At 37.8% G+C, this 17107-nt stretch overlaps 1 protein-coding gene across 1 annotated transcript; it reads right to left on the bottom strand.

Annotated features, from left to right (window-relative positions):
* Positions 1–3002: 3002 nt before the first annotated feature.
* LOC137124594 (B-cell receptor CD22-like) lies at positions 3003–16620 on the bottom strand. Its single transcript, XM_067499690.1, has 12 exons — positions 16059–16620; positions 14394–14750; positions 14057–14269; positions 13515–13886; positions 9495–9731; positions 7549–7806; positions 7201–7461; positions 6808–7068; positions 5903–5987; positions 5751–5811; positions 4547–4782; positions 3003–4449 (listed from the first exon to the last, which is right to left on the bottom strand). Exons 1-12 carry the CDS (start codon positions 16114–16116, stop codon positions 4380–4382), a joined length of 2469 nt encoding a protein of 822 aa, XP_067355791.1. The 5' UTR covers positions 16117–16620; the 3' UTR covers positions 3003–4379.
* Positions 16621–17107: the final 487 nt, after the last annotated feature.

Raw genomic sequence — 17107 nt, 5'->3', positions numbered from 1 at the left:
AATACTTATTCTGTTCCTCATTGTCATTTAATAACACTAAAAGGAAGCTGCTACTGTCGTCTGTAACGGATCTCTGTGAGCAGCAGGATGACTTATTTTAACATTGAGTCTTTCATTGAAAACAATAGCGGGTAGCTCAGCCCAGCTTGACACTGTATTAGTATTTTCATCCTCTAACAGTGTCTCATTGTGATTTGATGAATCTCTTCACCTCTTCTGTACTGCCAAGTTCTTCCAGTAATTAAATACAACAGCCGCTAGGTCCTATTATACACACACTACATTTTAACTGTTGTAACACTCGAGGTAGGGATAAAGCTTAACAAAGGGCTGAGGGGCTGGAATGTGAAATATACACCAAAAAAAAAAGACACATAGTGGATAAAACTACAGTGACAAGACACCAGCGACTCATCTTTTCATTTGTAATAGCAGTGAACTCTAGCATTTGAGCAAAAGCAGAACTTCGTGTCCATTGGTGCGAAGCTGGTGAGGAATTGCATTTCACCATTTAAACAACTGAAACACATGATTCATGTGTTGTGTTTTAAATCAGTGGTTGACCTGCTTTTTTGGACAAGCATAGCATATGGGGAGATCCTCAAAAGGCCACAGAGGACAAAAAAGAGCAAAGCTCCTGCAGGACTCCCACATCCACACAGACAGCAAGGTACTGGCTAAGCAATGGCATTGTTGTAATAAAAGGGACCTAAAATGTTGTTTGTATTGTAGTGACCTTTTAATATGGATCAATAAACAATTTGTTGAAAAGATACTGTTTGCTATAATGCAGCCAAAACGGCACTGTTTTTTTGTTTGTTTGTTTGTTTGTTTCTAACACTCCAATATGCAGCATTTACAATCTGCAAACACAGAGGTTAGGTTATTGATAGACACAAAATCAACCGGGGCAGGTTAGGGCTCGAAGGTCTGTCTGAAAGATCAGATGGCTTTAACGTTATGTCATGTGACACATTATGTTACGTTTAAAAAGCACTGATTTCACTTGACTGTTGCAAGAATAACAGCTGTCTTGCACTGGATTGAAACCACCGCAACTGGCCTCCTGTTAAGCTCTTTAGGTTTTAAATAATAGGTCATAATGTCATGCTGACTACAGCCCTATATCTTGTTTGTTTTTCATGGATGCTACAAATTACATACAGGAGGACAGTCCCAGTAGTGGACAAAGAACAGATGATCAGTTCCAAGTGAAAGCAACATCAAAAGGAGTATGAAAAGCTGGAGAAGTACAAGGAACTGAAGAGGAACAGGAGAGAATGTGGAAAGTGAAGTGGTCACAGTGGTGGTAGAAGCACATGGGGCTGTGATTCCTAAACTGGAAGAGTGGCTCCAACTCCAACAGATCCCAGGAACAATTACAAAACACCTAGACCAGAATAGGTCAGTGCTAGGAAACTCCCAGGTGACTGGTAGTGGACACCAGACTAAGAAAGACACATAACACTTAGGAGTCAGAGAGGATTATTTAGCTTTTCCTCATAATGGGGTTAACTTTGGAGTTAGCCAAACACTTTGTTGCAGGCTTTGTTCACTGTGCTGTACAATACAGCTGGATTCACTCCAGCTTCCTGGCTTTTGGCTCCAAGAGGAGAAAAAGTGAAATTATGGAATTCAAAAGAAATTTTATCAATGTAAAGGTCTCTTTTAATGAACCTTTATTGAGCTGTCATTACATGTCACAGTATTTCTGCTCCAACTGAATGTGGACATGTCTCTGTCTGAACCAATGAACTGATCACATTAAGAATAATTGCCAATGTGATCAAATACCCATATCTCTTGGTTCTGTATACAGCGGGGTTCCTTTATATTGAAGTAAAACTATCAAATTAGTGAGCCAGGCTACTGTTGTAAGTGCTATATAAATGCAGTGAAGATGTTTTATCATCCTCACAAAAATGTAACTGTACACAGGTCCTGTTTCAAAGTGGTAAGGATGGGATTTTAATTAAAAATGTATCATTTAAAAAACTTTAAGTTGGCCATGAAGGTACTGGCAGTTTATTATATTTTGTAAACTGTTTTTTTCCATTGTAAATGTGATGCACTTCCCAAAACCCTAACCCTAACCAAATTTCTTCTTTGAGATACAAACTTACTTGCACCCTGTTGTAATCCAGAGATGAGATGGGCTTTTGCCGAGTGGCCGAGACGAGTGTCTTTACTGCTTCCTCTATTTCAAGGTTCCCTCAGGTCTAGATGAGCTGGATGCCTTTGGAGGAGGACCATCGGGTGAACTAACCAAGAAGGAAGAACTGTAGCGTTGCTCCTCTTCTGTCTACCCGCTGATTTATTTTAATGTATATGAGGTGGATTTTTACTTCTTTTTAGCTAATTGTAGTGGTGTTATGTTTTTCAGTTGTGTTCAGTTTTTCACTGTAGTTGGCTTTTCAATATTTTTAGTATTTGAAAACCCACTCAGAGGCCCTGACACACACAAAACCCAAATACCTGCTATGCTGGGACTCTAGGAACTAAACAGTAGCTAAGATGATAAAAATGCATTTGGCTTTTGATAAACATTACAGGAACTATTCTCCAGATTCTGACACTGGTGATTATGTTCAAGACTGAACCAGAACTTTGATTAATCAACAAATGTGCTAATGCAAATAGGCAGAGCTGTTTTCAACAAACTAAATATTTGAATAAAAATGAATACATCATGTTGCCTGTTAAGACGATCTTGGATTGCAATGAACCTGAATCAGTCTCTCTCAGTTCTCTGATTCTTAGGGTGCACTGTTTATTGTCACAGATATACTCAGCATCACCTGCCTGATCTGAGTCATCAGATCCACACTCGGTTTTATAAACCAGATCCTTTCCAAGACAATGAAATCAAGAAGGCTTATTCTGAATGGGTATGTGTAGGTGCAGCTCATGTGCACTGTTGCTCCTTCGGAGGCACAGATCTGAGTTCCAGCGTATGTCACAGCCACAGACATCTCAATATTTTGCGGAATCACTTGTTCATGTAGATCAGACACAGCACAGAACTTCATTTTTCAGATTGACTTCACAGAATAACTAAAAGTAAAATGTAATTGCTTGCTCTTAACTTTAGTTATTGGAAATTGCCTTTACAGCATGTTTTCTACATAGTTTTAAAATATGGTCCAGATGCAACTTTTCAAATGCAACTGCAGAGATTTGCATGTGTTATGTAAGCCGTGCTTCAACTACCATCAAGCCAGAGTTCACACAGCTCCCTCTTTAATATACTGTTTATACATATGAGGCCTGAACCTCAAATTTGACTTTACAGTACATAGGAGCCTGAGACAATGCTTTTTGCAAGCTATTTTTATTTGCATGTAAGAACAGTAGGATAATATTCTAACATGAATTCACTTTTACTGAGTCAACAATTACTGTTGACTCAGCAGAGAATAGAAATATCACACTGACCGATTCAGATGTATAAATATAAAGTTCAGATAAGTCTTAAACTAAAAGAAACATAGGATGTTGAATGTCAGATGGGAGGAAATGCTCTTACTGACTTTGGAAGTGGGGAAGAGGAAAACGTAAAAGGTCTGGCAGAACTGTAAGAATAAAAAACACTCATCTGCACCTTTACAAACTTGCTTTAATTTTTTTTTTATGTACTCCCATCTCATCAGTACCTTCTGAAAGAGTTTTTTTTTTTTTCAAACCAGAAGAACTGATCTTAGAGAGGGATTTGCCTTGGCCCCAACAACCAACAAAAAGTTCTCTTAATAAAAATGTGTCAACCCTGCTTTTTCACAAGCACCCCCCACCTTCGCAAGCACTTATTTTTCATAAATTACATTAACAAAAATTGTACTTTGATTTCATGTTTTCCATCTATTCAATCTAAAGACTTTTGTACATTCTGCATTTGACATACTTTTAGCTATAGTCATTATTTTAGTTTCATTGAAACTAATTGGAATATATACACTTCTCTTTCATTCAGTTAGCACTTTATTATCAGCTGGTTATGTTAACAGGAGCATTTATCCACATGTCAGAAGGGATGAACCAAGTTCAGTCACCACACGCTTTATCCATCTTGCCTGCAATGTTTTTTGTAATCCATCAGATGTCACTATTGAGCGATACACCAACACAGTATCTGCAGCGTTAGGTAAATGTCCCGCACACTCCATGAGGTGTCATCTATCCATCACTACGACATTCCCTATCACTTTTATGCCGATGACACGCAGCTCCTCTTGGTGACCTGGAAAGCACCTTACCACCTAATTACCCGGCTCCGCATATACAATCCCTCTCCCCTCTTGTTTTTAAAGGTCCAAGTTTACATTTTCCTTCCTCCATGAAGACAGTGTATAGAACAATCCAAGTATAAATGTCAAGCCACAGATTTATGTTGTGTTCTTATTTTTGTTGACTACGCTGTAAAGTGCAAATGAATCGTCCTCATGATTCCTTGTTCTGTGAAGGGAAAAATGAATCTTTGTCAAGTTCTAATCCAGTGAGTAGCTCTATACTGCATATAAGGGAAAATGTTCATATGAGAGAAGCTGCTCACCCTTGGGCACAACTGTCCCTGTCAAACTTCACATTAGTGTACTCAACACCATCCTGTTCATCCTCATCCTCGTCCTGTGTTTGTCTGTGGGAGAGAGCTGACCTGACGTTGGAGTAAACAGGATCTGTGTGGTCCTGAGAAAAGCAGATGGAGGTGTAGTCGGGGTCATCCTGCGACTGTGTTGGGTGTCTCTGTGCTGAAGATGATGGGGCGTCATACAGTGGAACCATGTTTGTCTGATGGGACAGTCAGAAAGTGTAATTAAAATAGTCTCTGCTGAGTCTGCAACTGTCTCTGCTGTTGCAACTTGTACTTCTTGCCAACAGCGGTCATTAACACTAAAAGTGCATGATTAGATGAAGTCCTGCATGGTCACTGTACCCTGTACAATGACAGTTTTAGATTTTGCTGAGTTAAGTTTGAACAGTCGAGACAAATTAATACAACACTCAACTCACACAAACGTCCTCTACCCTTTAACTGGACAGGTAACCGAGAGTTTTACATACAGTAAAGCAGGAAATGTTGCCAGTATAACCTGGTCTGGGCATGTGACAGAGTGGCACAGTTCGACTCATCCTTTTGTCACCTAACTGATGACGAATTGGGTACTATTCAATTCAGTTCAGTTCCATTTATATAGCACTAAATCACAACAGAGTAATTTCAAGGCACTTTGTATAGTTTATACCTTTAAGTGGTTAAAGGTATAGAAAGCTGTGGAATCTAATTCCAACTGTGTCATTTGAAGAACTGAAAATGCACTGAGCAGCAGCAGTGTCCCAGTCATGCACAATGCAATTTCAACCTTTTTTATTTGAACCACATTGTATTGAAGACAATAGGAAATGCTATTTACAGTGACCTTGAAACTGATTCATCAGAACTGGACATTTCAGATACATTTTTTTACACTACAATCATTTAAACAAATTTACTGCATTCAGATAATCTCGGTTTAACTAATTGTGTGGACTCGGAAACCAGCTGGCTGCACCAGTGATGATTTAGGGGATATTTAGGAGCGAATCATTATGCACAAATTTACATTAAATGTTATATTTTTTATTAAGATTAATTTATAGAGCTCTGTTTTTGGTTTGACGTGAGTCTATTTGTAATTTTTTGGTCAAAAAAAGTAATGTGAAATCTTCCAAGAGGGGTATTTTTACTGGTTTTTTTACCTGAATCGATTGGTTCTTACCTGTGTTCTGCTGTCAGGTCTCTCTGCATGAGTACACTGCTGTGCAAATAATTTCTTTCTCCTGGAGAAGAGAAATAAATGATATGAATTAACAAAAAGTTAGACAACCCATGAAATAGTGAACATAATTATAGGGACAAAGAATTAATGACCTGAGCCACAGGAAGGCAGCGAGAAGTAAGAGAATAATAAGGAGAACAGTAGTGATTGTTACAGTAGTTGCTGACTTCAGTGCACCTGCATAGAAAGTGACGTTTATTGATTAAGGAAATACAGGTTATTTGAGTAATTACAGCTTTGTACATGTCTCTAGACTTTCCCATAAGTCATCAGTTGTGCGAGCTTAATTTTCACCCTCAAACTATATATATATATATATATATATTTTTTTGGTTTCCTGTGTGTCACACATCTAAACACCTGCATTCAAATTTATTGATTTCAATTTAATTCAATTCATCAAATTTTATTCATATAGCAACTTTTGTACAGATTCGTGCAATTCGAAGTGGTTTACAAAAGGCATAGCTAGTTTGAAAAAGGTTGTATTGTGATGAGTACAGAAACAAGCCAAACATTTATAACTTGTTGGTTGTAATAAAAAAGCCTTCTAGTTGTTTAAAAAGTAGCTTATACGCAACTAGTTTATCTTGCTTAAAAAGGGGAGTTTGGAAAGCTGTGGGCAAAACTCCCATTTGACGGGAGTCGTAGATTATACTTAAAACTGTGTAAGAAAATTTACTTTAATAATTAATTAATTAAGGAAGTGGGTCGAGAGTGCTTCAGTTTTGAAACTGAATTCTTCCATGGAAGTCAATTATCTAAAAAAACTGTAAAATGAGAAAACTGTGCCAAGCCAAGAACTTAGCCCTTACGTTTGGAGTAATGTAGCATTTATGAACAACTCAATTTATAGAAGACTACAGTGGAAATTGCATTAAAAACATGCAATTACAAATGCATAAAGGGGATCTGTCATCGACCACTATTGGCCATAACAGTGTTGGGATGCAGACTAAACATTTTATCATACGAGACAATAATTCAAACAACTCACCTGACGCAACAATCAAACACAGGGTGGAGTTCTGACGTCCTCTTGTGTTCTGAGCTTCACAGTAATAATTCCCACTGTGTTCAGGTCTGAAGTCAGTGATGGTGAAGATCTGTCCTGAAGCTTTTGGTGAGTCTTCATTCTCCTTGTACCAGGTATAATTAGCTGCTGGGTTAGCATCACTGCTACAGGTCAGAGTCACTGAACTACCCTCCACTATCTCAGCAGAGGGACTCACTGACACTGAGGGAAGCTTTGGAGCATCTGGTAAAAATGTGAATAGTATAGAAAGAAAACATCAACTTTTGTGTGTACACCTGAATTTAGGCAAAGGCTAATGGCCACAGCCGCGTTATGAACCTAAGCCGCTATTAACCTTTTAACGTTGTAACTTACAATGTACATCTAAGTATAGCTGTGTAGAGTTGATCTCTTTGTACTGATTCTTAGAGTTGCAGTGGTACATCCCTCTGTCCTTAGAGCTGATGGGGGTGAAATGATAAATGCCTACTAGTCCTTGTAGCAGTGTTTGGTTGTCCTTGTACCAGGTATAATTAGCTGCTGGGTTAGCATCACTGCTACAGGTCAAAGTCACTGAACTACCCTCCACTATCTCAGCAGAGGGACTCACTGAGATCTTAGAGATCATTGGACCATCTGGAAAAGAGGCAATAACGTTAAAAATTTATATATTATCTGCAAATGAAGCCATCCATTGCTTTTAAATATGTACTTTACACTTACATTTTACATCAATTAAGACGTGTTGAGATACTGTCTTCCCCAGCTCGTTCTCAGCTGTACAGTAATAGTCCCCAGAGTCCAAAGACTGGATGAAGCGGAAAACAAGTTGTGGTCCTTCGTTGGGCAGTGTTTGGTTCTTCTTGTACCAGCTGTATTTAGCTGCAGGTTTAGCATCACAGCTACAGCTCAGAGTCACTGAACTGTCCTTCATAATGTCACCAGTGTTACTAATCAACACTAAGGGAAACTTTGGACCATCTGTGAGATATAAAATGACATCATCATCTAAATGGGATAATATAGAACATAGATTTACAGTATAATTGTTTGTTGCTCTCTGATGTACAAATTTCAGAGTTGTCCCAAGAACTCAATCATTCATAACAATCTACACTAAAGGTTTTAAAGTCTTCACCCACTGTTGTGTGCACGTTGTCTAAAAATGACTGTGGTGGGTAAATTCTGGGCGACTTACAGCCTAAAACCGCTGCATGATTCATGCTCGAGTCCGGTGGGATGGGGGACAAATCCCATATAGACTTTCCACTGAATGACAACTCCCCGCATGGACTTAGTGACCTCAGACCCGCCTTGTTACGGCCCTTAAACCAATTTCTCAAAATCAGGTTGTGAACCTGTGTCGAGCCACCAGGTGGAGCAGTGATCAGTGTACTGTAACTCTTTGTTTTCCTGTTAGTGATCTGCTTAGTGAACATTAGTGCTACATGAATCCAAGTTCAGGTTTGACCATGTAAATAAACTGTTTTAATTCAACATTATCCCACCAACAGATTTGTCTGAACTGCCTTTAAAATTAAGATTACTGCAATAAATATTGTTTTAAATATCTGTTTACCAGTTCTTTTGCCATTAAAGCATTAAGCAACAGTAATGCAGAATATTGAGAGAAAGACCCTCATAGTCTAAATAAGTCACTTTCTCATCTCACCTTCTGAACTTTCATTCTGCTGCAATAACCCAAAGTTAAAATCTGTGAGCCACACTTCCGAGATAAGTAAGAGGTGGAGGGGAAATCTGATTACTCTGCTGCTGCATGTAACGCAGATTTCCAGTGCCCACACCTAAGTGCATGTGAAGCACAGTCAGAATAAAGCTACCAAACCCCAACACAAACATCAGCTCTGTTTTCCAGGACAGAGATCCACTTCTATCACTGCTGGACAAGTGCAGAGTAGCAGACATTTCCTTATAATAATGGAAACAACGTGTTAGATTAAACATGAATTAAACATGAATTTATTTTATGTTTAATTAATCATCAGGTCTTATTTCAGTTTGAGAGCGAGCATCTAATACCACAAGAGAACAGGGGAAAAAACTAAACTCATTATTCTATTTAAAAAATTGTATATATACTGATAGAAACTTGAGCCTCTGCCATGAGAAACTCTGCTTTAATTTATCTGCAGACTATTGTCATAATTTATGGAATGTTTAGGCAGAAAATGGGAACAGTGATTATGTATTTTTGAATGAAAAAATTTTGAAAAAAATTAGAATTTAATTAGAAATTCATAACTACAATCTTCAGCCTCAGAAATCATTGCACTTAGGACAAATAAAGTACTGCATCAAAGTGGACCCTTATTAGATAAAGTCCAATCATCCACTGTGATTATCACATTAAATTCATACACTGTAAACACCAAACTGATGCAAAATACCAAGACCTACTTTTGTTTCACATGTTCTTACAGATACTCTGAGGTTTCAATGTAAATAAAGTATTATTTAGTATATAGTATATAGTATAGTACTATTTGTGTATCTGTGACGTCTACAAAAACATATTAAATACATACTGCACAAGTCTAGAGATTGTTGTGAATTAAAAACATATTATCCAAAGTGCAGTATTCCCTCTATATAATCTGTTATTGGTTGAATAAATTCTGTCTGACAAAAAAAAAAACATTAAAACTCACAGACTGGGAGAGAGCGGTAACCCTCAGGTCCTTCAATACTACAGGAATAACTGTCTGCTGGCTCAACGTATCCACTATAAGAAGGTGATGTTTCTCCCTGAATTTTCTTTTCATTCCTGTACCAGACAAAAGAACGACCAGGAGGAAGACAACTGCTGTGACAAACCAGCTTTGGACCGACAGAAGACCAGATCACCTGGACCTGTAAAGTTGGATCTGACAATGAGGAACAGAAATTAAATTAATGAAACAAATATTGTTTAGACAAAATTGAAGTTTTAGTTATCGGGTCAAAGGTTTAGAGAGAGGAATTGGCCACAAAATTCAATAATCTTGGATCATCCCCCAAGCCAACAGCCCAAAATTGGCTTTTTATCACTTTAAAACATGGATTAAATACCGATCTATGCAAATACCTCATAAACCACAGGATCCTGAATAAGAACAACATAAAATGAGGATGTTATTGAATGCAGATGTTACCCCAATTCCAAAACAGTTGGGAGGATGTGTAAACATCAGACCAACAGAATGCAATGACTTTAGTCATTTAGTGCTTAGTACAGATAAAGTCATTATAGTGGGTGACTTTAACATTCATGTATATGCTGATAGTAACTGTGTTTAATTCATCATTAGATCCAATTGGTTTTTCCCAAAATTTAAATAAACCCACTCACTGTTTTAATCACACGTTAGACCTTTTCCTTACGTATGGAATTGAAGCGGATAATTTAACAATATTTCCTCACAACTCTCTTCTATCTGACCATGTTTTAATAACATTTGGATTTACAATAACAGACTATACAACAGTTAGGGAAAAATTCCACTATAGCAGAAGCTTAAGTGAAAAAGCTGTAAACAAATTTAAAGAAATTATTCTTTCATCATTTCCTTCACCATATCTCAATAAAATGGAAAGTAGCCCCCTTAATGTTACTCCTGCATAAGTAGATTATCTTGTTGATAATTCTGCAGCCTCACTACGTTCAATACTTGATAGTGTTGACCCTTTGAAAAAGAAGGCAGTAAACCAGAAGGGGCATCTCCATTGTATAGTTCACAAACACCCAACTTAAAACAGGCAAAATGATAGTTTAAAAATTTACAAAAAAGCTCTCCGTGATGCCAGAACAGCACATTATTCATCATTAATAGAAGAAAACAAGAACAACCCCCGGTTTCTGTTCAGCACTGTAGGCAGGCTGACTAAGAGCCATAGTTCTGTTGAGCCTAGTTTTCCCTTAACTCTGAGCAGCAATGACTTCATGACTTTCTTTATGAATAAAATTGTAGCTTGGAATTAAGAAGAAGCATTAATAAGATCCAACCCCCCAAAATTACAGATAGATCTTCACGTACAGCAGTGCTAGAATCATCAATAAGGCCCCAATCCCTGTTAGACTGCTTTTACCCATAGATCTCTCTGAGCTAACTTCAATTATTACCTCATCTAAACCAACAACCTGTCTGCTAGACCCTATTCCAACTAAACTGCTCAAGGAAGCTTTATCCTTAATAGATACGTTAGTATCAGATATCATCAATCTATCTTTAGAAAGAGGCTATGTACCACAGGCCTATAAGGTAGCTGTAATTAAACCATTACTTAAAAAACCCTGTCTTGACCAAGGTGTTTTCGCCAATTAGAGACCAATATCTAATCTGCACTTTATTTCTAAAATCCTTGAAAAAGTAGTTGGAAAACAATTATGTGACCACCTGTACATGAATAATTTGTATGAAGACTTTCAGTCAGGATTTAGAGTTTATCATAGTACAGAAACAGCACTGGTAAAAGTCACCAACGATCTTATCGTGGCATCGATAATGGACTCATCTCTATACTTGTTCTGTTAGATCTTAGTGCTGCATTTGATACCATTGATCACAATATTTTATTACAGAGACTGGAACATAAAATTGTTATATCGTTACTCTAGATGGCATAAGACTGGCCTCCAGTACTACTGCAAGGAACCTTGGAGTTATTTTTGACCAGGATTTGTCCTTTACCTCACATATAAAACAAATCTCTAAAACAGCCTTCTTCCACCTACGGAACATTGCCACAATTAGGAGCATCCTGTCTCAAAGTGATGCTGAAAAACTGGTCCATGCATTTGTTACTTCTAGGTTGGACTACTGTAATTCCCCACTTTCAGGATGCCCCAGTAACTCACTAAAGAGCCTGCAATTAATCCAAAATGCTGCAGCAAGAGTGCTGACTGGAACTAGCAAGAGAGATCATATTTCACCTTCACTAGCTTCTCTCCATTGGCTTCCAATTAAAACTAGAATAGAATTTAAAACCCTGCTTCTTACATATAAAGCTCTGAACGGTCAGGCTCCATCATAAATAAAAGACCTCATAGCACCATATCATCCCAGTAGACCACTTCGCTCTCAGAATGCAGGCCTACTTGTGGTTCCCAGAATTTCCAAAGGTAGAATGGGAGGTAGAGCCTTTAGCTATCAAGCTCCTCTCTTGTGGAACCAGCTCCCAGTTCAAATTCGGGAAGCAGACACCCTCTCTACTTTTAAGTCTAGGCTTAAAACCTTCCTTTTTAATAAAGCTTATACTTAGTTATAGTTATGCTGCTATAGGCTTGGACTGCTGGGGGACCCCCTCCTCCTGTCCCTCTCTCCTCTCCTCTCACTTCAAAATTGTAACTGTATGACATCTCTGTGTGTTTTCTCTCGTAGTTGTCGTTCTCCTTCTCTGTCCCTTTCTGCAGGTGTCTCCTTTGAAGCTATGTGTTTTACAGCGTGCAGCTACTGGTCCTACCAACCTGCCCGATTGTTGTTGCTGTTTTTCTTCACTTTCCACTTACCTCAACCAATCAAGGCAGCTGGCCACCCACCCTGAGAACTGGTTCTGCTGGAGGTTTCTTCAGTTAAATGGAGTATTTCCTCTCCACTGTTGCCTATGGCTTCTTCAATTAGGAATTGTTGGGTTCTCTCTATACATCTTTATAGTCTTGACTTTATTCTGTAAAGTGCCTTAAGATTACTTTGTTGTGAATTGGCGCTACATAAATAAAGTTGAATTGAACTTGCAAACCTTATCAACCCATATTTTATTCACAATAGAACATAAACATCATATCAGTCGTTGAAACCGAGACACTTTATTTCATGGAAAATGTAATATTTACCATTACATGCCCCTCAGCATCTTTTAACAGCTGAACACTACATCGAATGGAGAACCAGGGCTAATGAAACTATAAAACACGGAGGGCAAACGCAGACTTGGGCTCAGAATAAAATACAAATTATTACGGAAACATAAACCTGGAGAGAAGTGAGTACTACATGGTGAAAGGATAACTTGGAAGAGTAAGAGAAAACAGGACAGGGACAACTACAACTAACAACTATAATAAGGAATTTACTAGAAAATGAACATGTGCACAACAAAGCAGGGTGTGAATCGCTATGAGAAACCAACAGAGTGAAATTTGAGGAAAGAGAAAAACCGGTCTACCGAGAAAGCCAAAAAACCATAACCAAAGACCAAATTACAGATAACAGAAGTCCATACGAACAAGTCAGGAGTCCAAAAACCATGAGACAGGGAAAACTCAAAGACAGGATGTGTCATAAATAACAAAGACAAAAACAAGGCACGTAAACTTGCAGACTGGGTGTTCCACAGATAACAAAGACGATGATCTGACGCCAAACCAAGAGGATTAAGAAGGCAGAGGAACAGGTGAAAGCAATTGTGAACATTGATGACTGGTAAAGCTGGAGAAATTAACTCGGAAAGAAAAGTGGTACAAAATAAAAGTCCAGGACAAGAAGTGAATTAGAGGGCAAGATCGGGACAATATCTCAGTTTCAACATCTGCTATGTTGTTTATGTTCTACTGTAAATAAAATATGGGTTGATGAGATTTCAAATCATTGCACTCTGTTTTTATCCAAGTTTTAAACATCCACCTAACTTCTTTTGAATTGTGGTTGTATTTTATGTTTACGTAAAAACTGGTATATATTCAACATTAGTCTATTTGTATTCTTCAGTACCTGTGACAGTCAGAGTTGTTCCAGGTAAACTGCTCCTCCATTCAAAGCCCCATGTTATGAATTTGAAGTAATACTGGGCTGAATCTGTTTCTCTCAGGTCAGTGATTCTCAGAGTGGAGCGTCCTGTCTCTGTCTCAAAGACCTGAAAACGACCTGAATACTGGGAGTCTTTCCTAAGATCCTCAGGCTGTGAGGGATTCTGCCACTGACGACTACGTTCAGACCTGAACCAGAGTTTAGACGTGATATAACCAACACTGGTGTAAGTACATGAAATGTCCACTGATGAACCTTTAAAAGCACAGATGCTTCTGCCAGTGTAAATCACCTTGTTGCAGGATTCACTATGAACACCTGAAAAAATGAAACATTTTTAATTATCACTGAGAAAACAATGGCAGTTACTGCAGGAATTTGGTTGAATGCTACAGACTGGGTTGACAGTTTATTAGATACATGAAATAATACTAAAATACATCAGTGAACAGTCCAAAACAGAGCAGGCTGAGGAGCATATAACTCACACACTGGATGAGAAGGTACATCCTCATGTCCTCTTACAGCACAGGAATAACTGTTTTGAGAATCAATGTAGTCGGAATAAGTTTCACTAATAACAATTGTCTCTTCATTCTTGTACCAGATGTAGAAAATGTGACCAGGTAAAGAACAACTGCTCCGACACGTCAGTTCTGCCCAATAGGAATATATGGAGAGTTTGCTGACCACTTTTAGATCTGAAATATGTGCACAAGGAACAGGAACATAGTTTTACAAAACAACATTTACTCACACACTGACATTTTTTGTTTGCAGATGTTTGGGGTTCGGAAATAATGAACATATAAATGTAAATGTTACCTGTGACAGACAAAGTGACTCCAGGTTCACCAACATATCTCCCACCAGGGTGGTTTGATATGAATTTGAACTTGTACACAGCTGAATCACTCACTCTCAGGTCTGTGATTTTCATAGTGCAGCTGTTCTTACTGCAGTGATACTGCACACGACCTGAAAATTGAGAGTCTGCTCTCAGATCCACAGGTTCCTCATTTTGCAATTTTATAAACCAGAACGTTTTCTCAACTTCAGTGTCAAGATCCTTTATTCTGGATGGGTATGTGTAGGTGCAGTGTATGTCCACTGTTGATCCTTCTAAGGCACAGATCTGATTAGAGGTGTAAGTCACTGTCCAGCCATTCTGACCCTGTATCACTGTAACATCACAATGACAAACATCAGAGGAAAGACATGACTGCTGTGTAATACCAACATGTTTTGGGATAGATGAAGCACAAACGGCTTCAAACTACGCCAATTATAAAAGTAAATAATGGAATTTATACTAAAACATAAGATAAATTATTCATCTGAGGACTCACTACCACAAATACAGAAACAAGTGAAAATTAAATTAAAATGAAATTATAAACCAGCTAGAACAGAAAGTGGAAGAAATTTACTGGGAAATTCTGACATTACACAGCCACAGTCTTTTGTTAAAGATCTGCATATTCATGACGATTATTCGCACCATCAACTCCAGATTGACACTAGATTACAAAATACTACTTTATACAGCTGTATAATCTCACACAGCAGAATTGTAGAGGACAGGATGGTTTATACAGATAATGACATACGTTTTTTCGTTAGTGCCCTACTTACTAACACTGGGGGTCAGTAATGGCAAAAATTACAGTTGGTCACACATTTGTGGGTCTGTAAAAAAGTGATTCTGAGAGAAGGAACTGATTTCTATCCAAAATATGTCATGTGTGACTGGGTCGACAAATAACTACAGTCTGTGCACTAAGGCAGAGCATCACAGTGTTTGAACAGTCAGTGAGACGACAAGAAAGCAATGAAAAAACTGAAGAAACAAGGAAGCAGAATTTGATTTATTATTTTAAGAGTGTTTCCTTCTGCATGGTTTCCTGTCTGTGTTCATATCAGGAAAGTACATAGAAACACAAAACAGGGAAGTTAAACTCTCCACGTTCAATAAGTTATATGATGATAAGTTTTATTAGGGTTACAAATATATAACATGACGTGGACAGACAGGTTTTGGTTATGTGTTAATGATACATTTTAATATCTGCAAGTAGTTAAAGGAAATGACAGAGCTTGGCACTGTGTGGATACTTTTAGAGGACTTGCAATAATTTGTTTCTTAGCGGTGGCTCTGCTTTTTCATGCCCTGTATGTCCTTCACCACAAACTGTTCTCTCTCCATATCATATCTTGATTTAAATGTGTGTGGCTTTAATTTCTTTTTTACTGATATTTGACCTGGTATCACCAAGTTCCTTTAGCTGTTGTATAAATTTGTAAAAGCTTTTCACCAATTGAGATGTACATTCAACCCACTGAGCATCAGCTAAATATCAAGACCAATAAAGTAGCTGACTCTCTACAGTTTGAATGTATCTGTGTGGGCAATGGTAGCTAATTAGAAATAACTAATAATAACTAATAATAATAAATAACCCCCCAAATGTAAAGGCAGAAGTACAATACCTGACACAGTGACAACAAGGATGAATCCCGCTGTTAAACTCAGATCTGCTCTCCTCATCTCGGTTAACAAAAGACTAGGGAGGATAATACTGCAGATCAGAAATACAACTGAGCATATCAGTATTGAATAAGTTAACCACTCTGCTCAGAAAACAGACCGTGGTCCCTGGCTTCCTTCCCTTTTACGCTCTACCCCGCCTAAACACCACCTTAAGATAGAACGAACAACTGATGTTTTCAGTTTCACAACAGTCATTGTCTTCACACTGTCATTGAGGACCAAGGTCAGCATAGCCACTCTGAGCTGTCTGCAGCTACACAGCAACATGTGATACACTGTGTACAGAGGTAGTAAAAGTACATTGTTTTTGGAAGTGCAGGTAGTGGCATAAAAACATTATCCACTTAAAATCTTTTACTCAAGTACAAGTACTAAGGAGATGATCTACATTTTACCTAAAGTACAAAGTAAAAGTTCTCCACTAAGAAAACCATGTATTTTAAACAATACAGAGAATGTTAATTATGGCAAAATATGTACAGTGACTAGTTCAAAGTAAGAGTCAAATATCACTCTTAAAGGTGGTAAAGGTGGAGCTGATTTTGTCTATACATCTTAATCTTAATTTAAAAAACCCATCATGTCACAGACCTGAAAACAGCTGTTTGTCTTTGCTGGTCATATTTTGAAGATTGTGGTTTTCAGAGAACACGAACAGCTTGTTCTCGACAGAATTTTAATCATTTGATACTTTGCCTTTGTACTATTCTCAGTTACTTTTATAACATAGTGATTTCTGTTCTTAAAAAACATTTTACACAGCATCCAAAGCTTTAAAAGGTTCCAGGTTTACAGCATTTGCAAGCTGCTTTAGGAAACTGTCACCCACTGCAAATAACAGACATATAGTGTATGTACTTATGTTTTAGCAAAGAATAGTATGAACTCAGATAACATATGACAACATTACATTTTTAATTGTTCCATAAAAGCTTCTATTAGTTACAGCATTCAAAGTTTTTCACTTCCTATCAGCCCATGAATACTG

The sequence above is a fragment of the Channa argus genome, chromosome 3, assembly GCF_033026475.1.
Source record: "Channa argus isolate prfri chromosome 3, Channa argus male v1.0, whole genome shotgun sequence".
NCBI classification, from domain to species: domain Eukaryota; kingdom Metazoa; phylum Chordata; class Actinopteri; order Anabantiformes; family Channidae; genus Channa; species Channa argus.
This window is presented reverse-complemented; position numbering and strand designations above follow the sequence as displayed.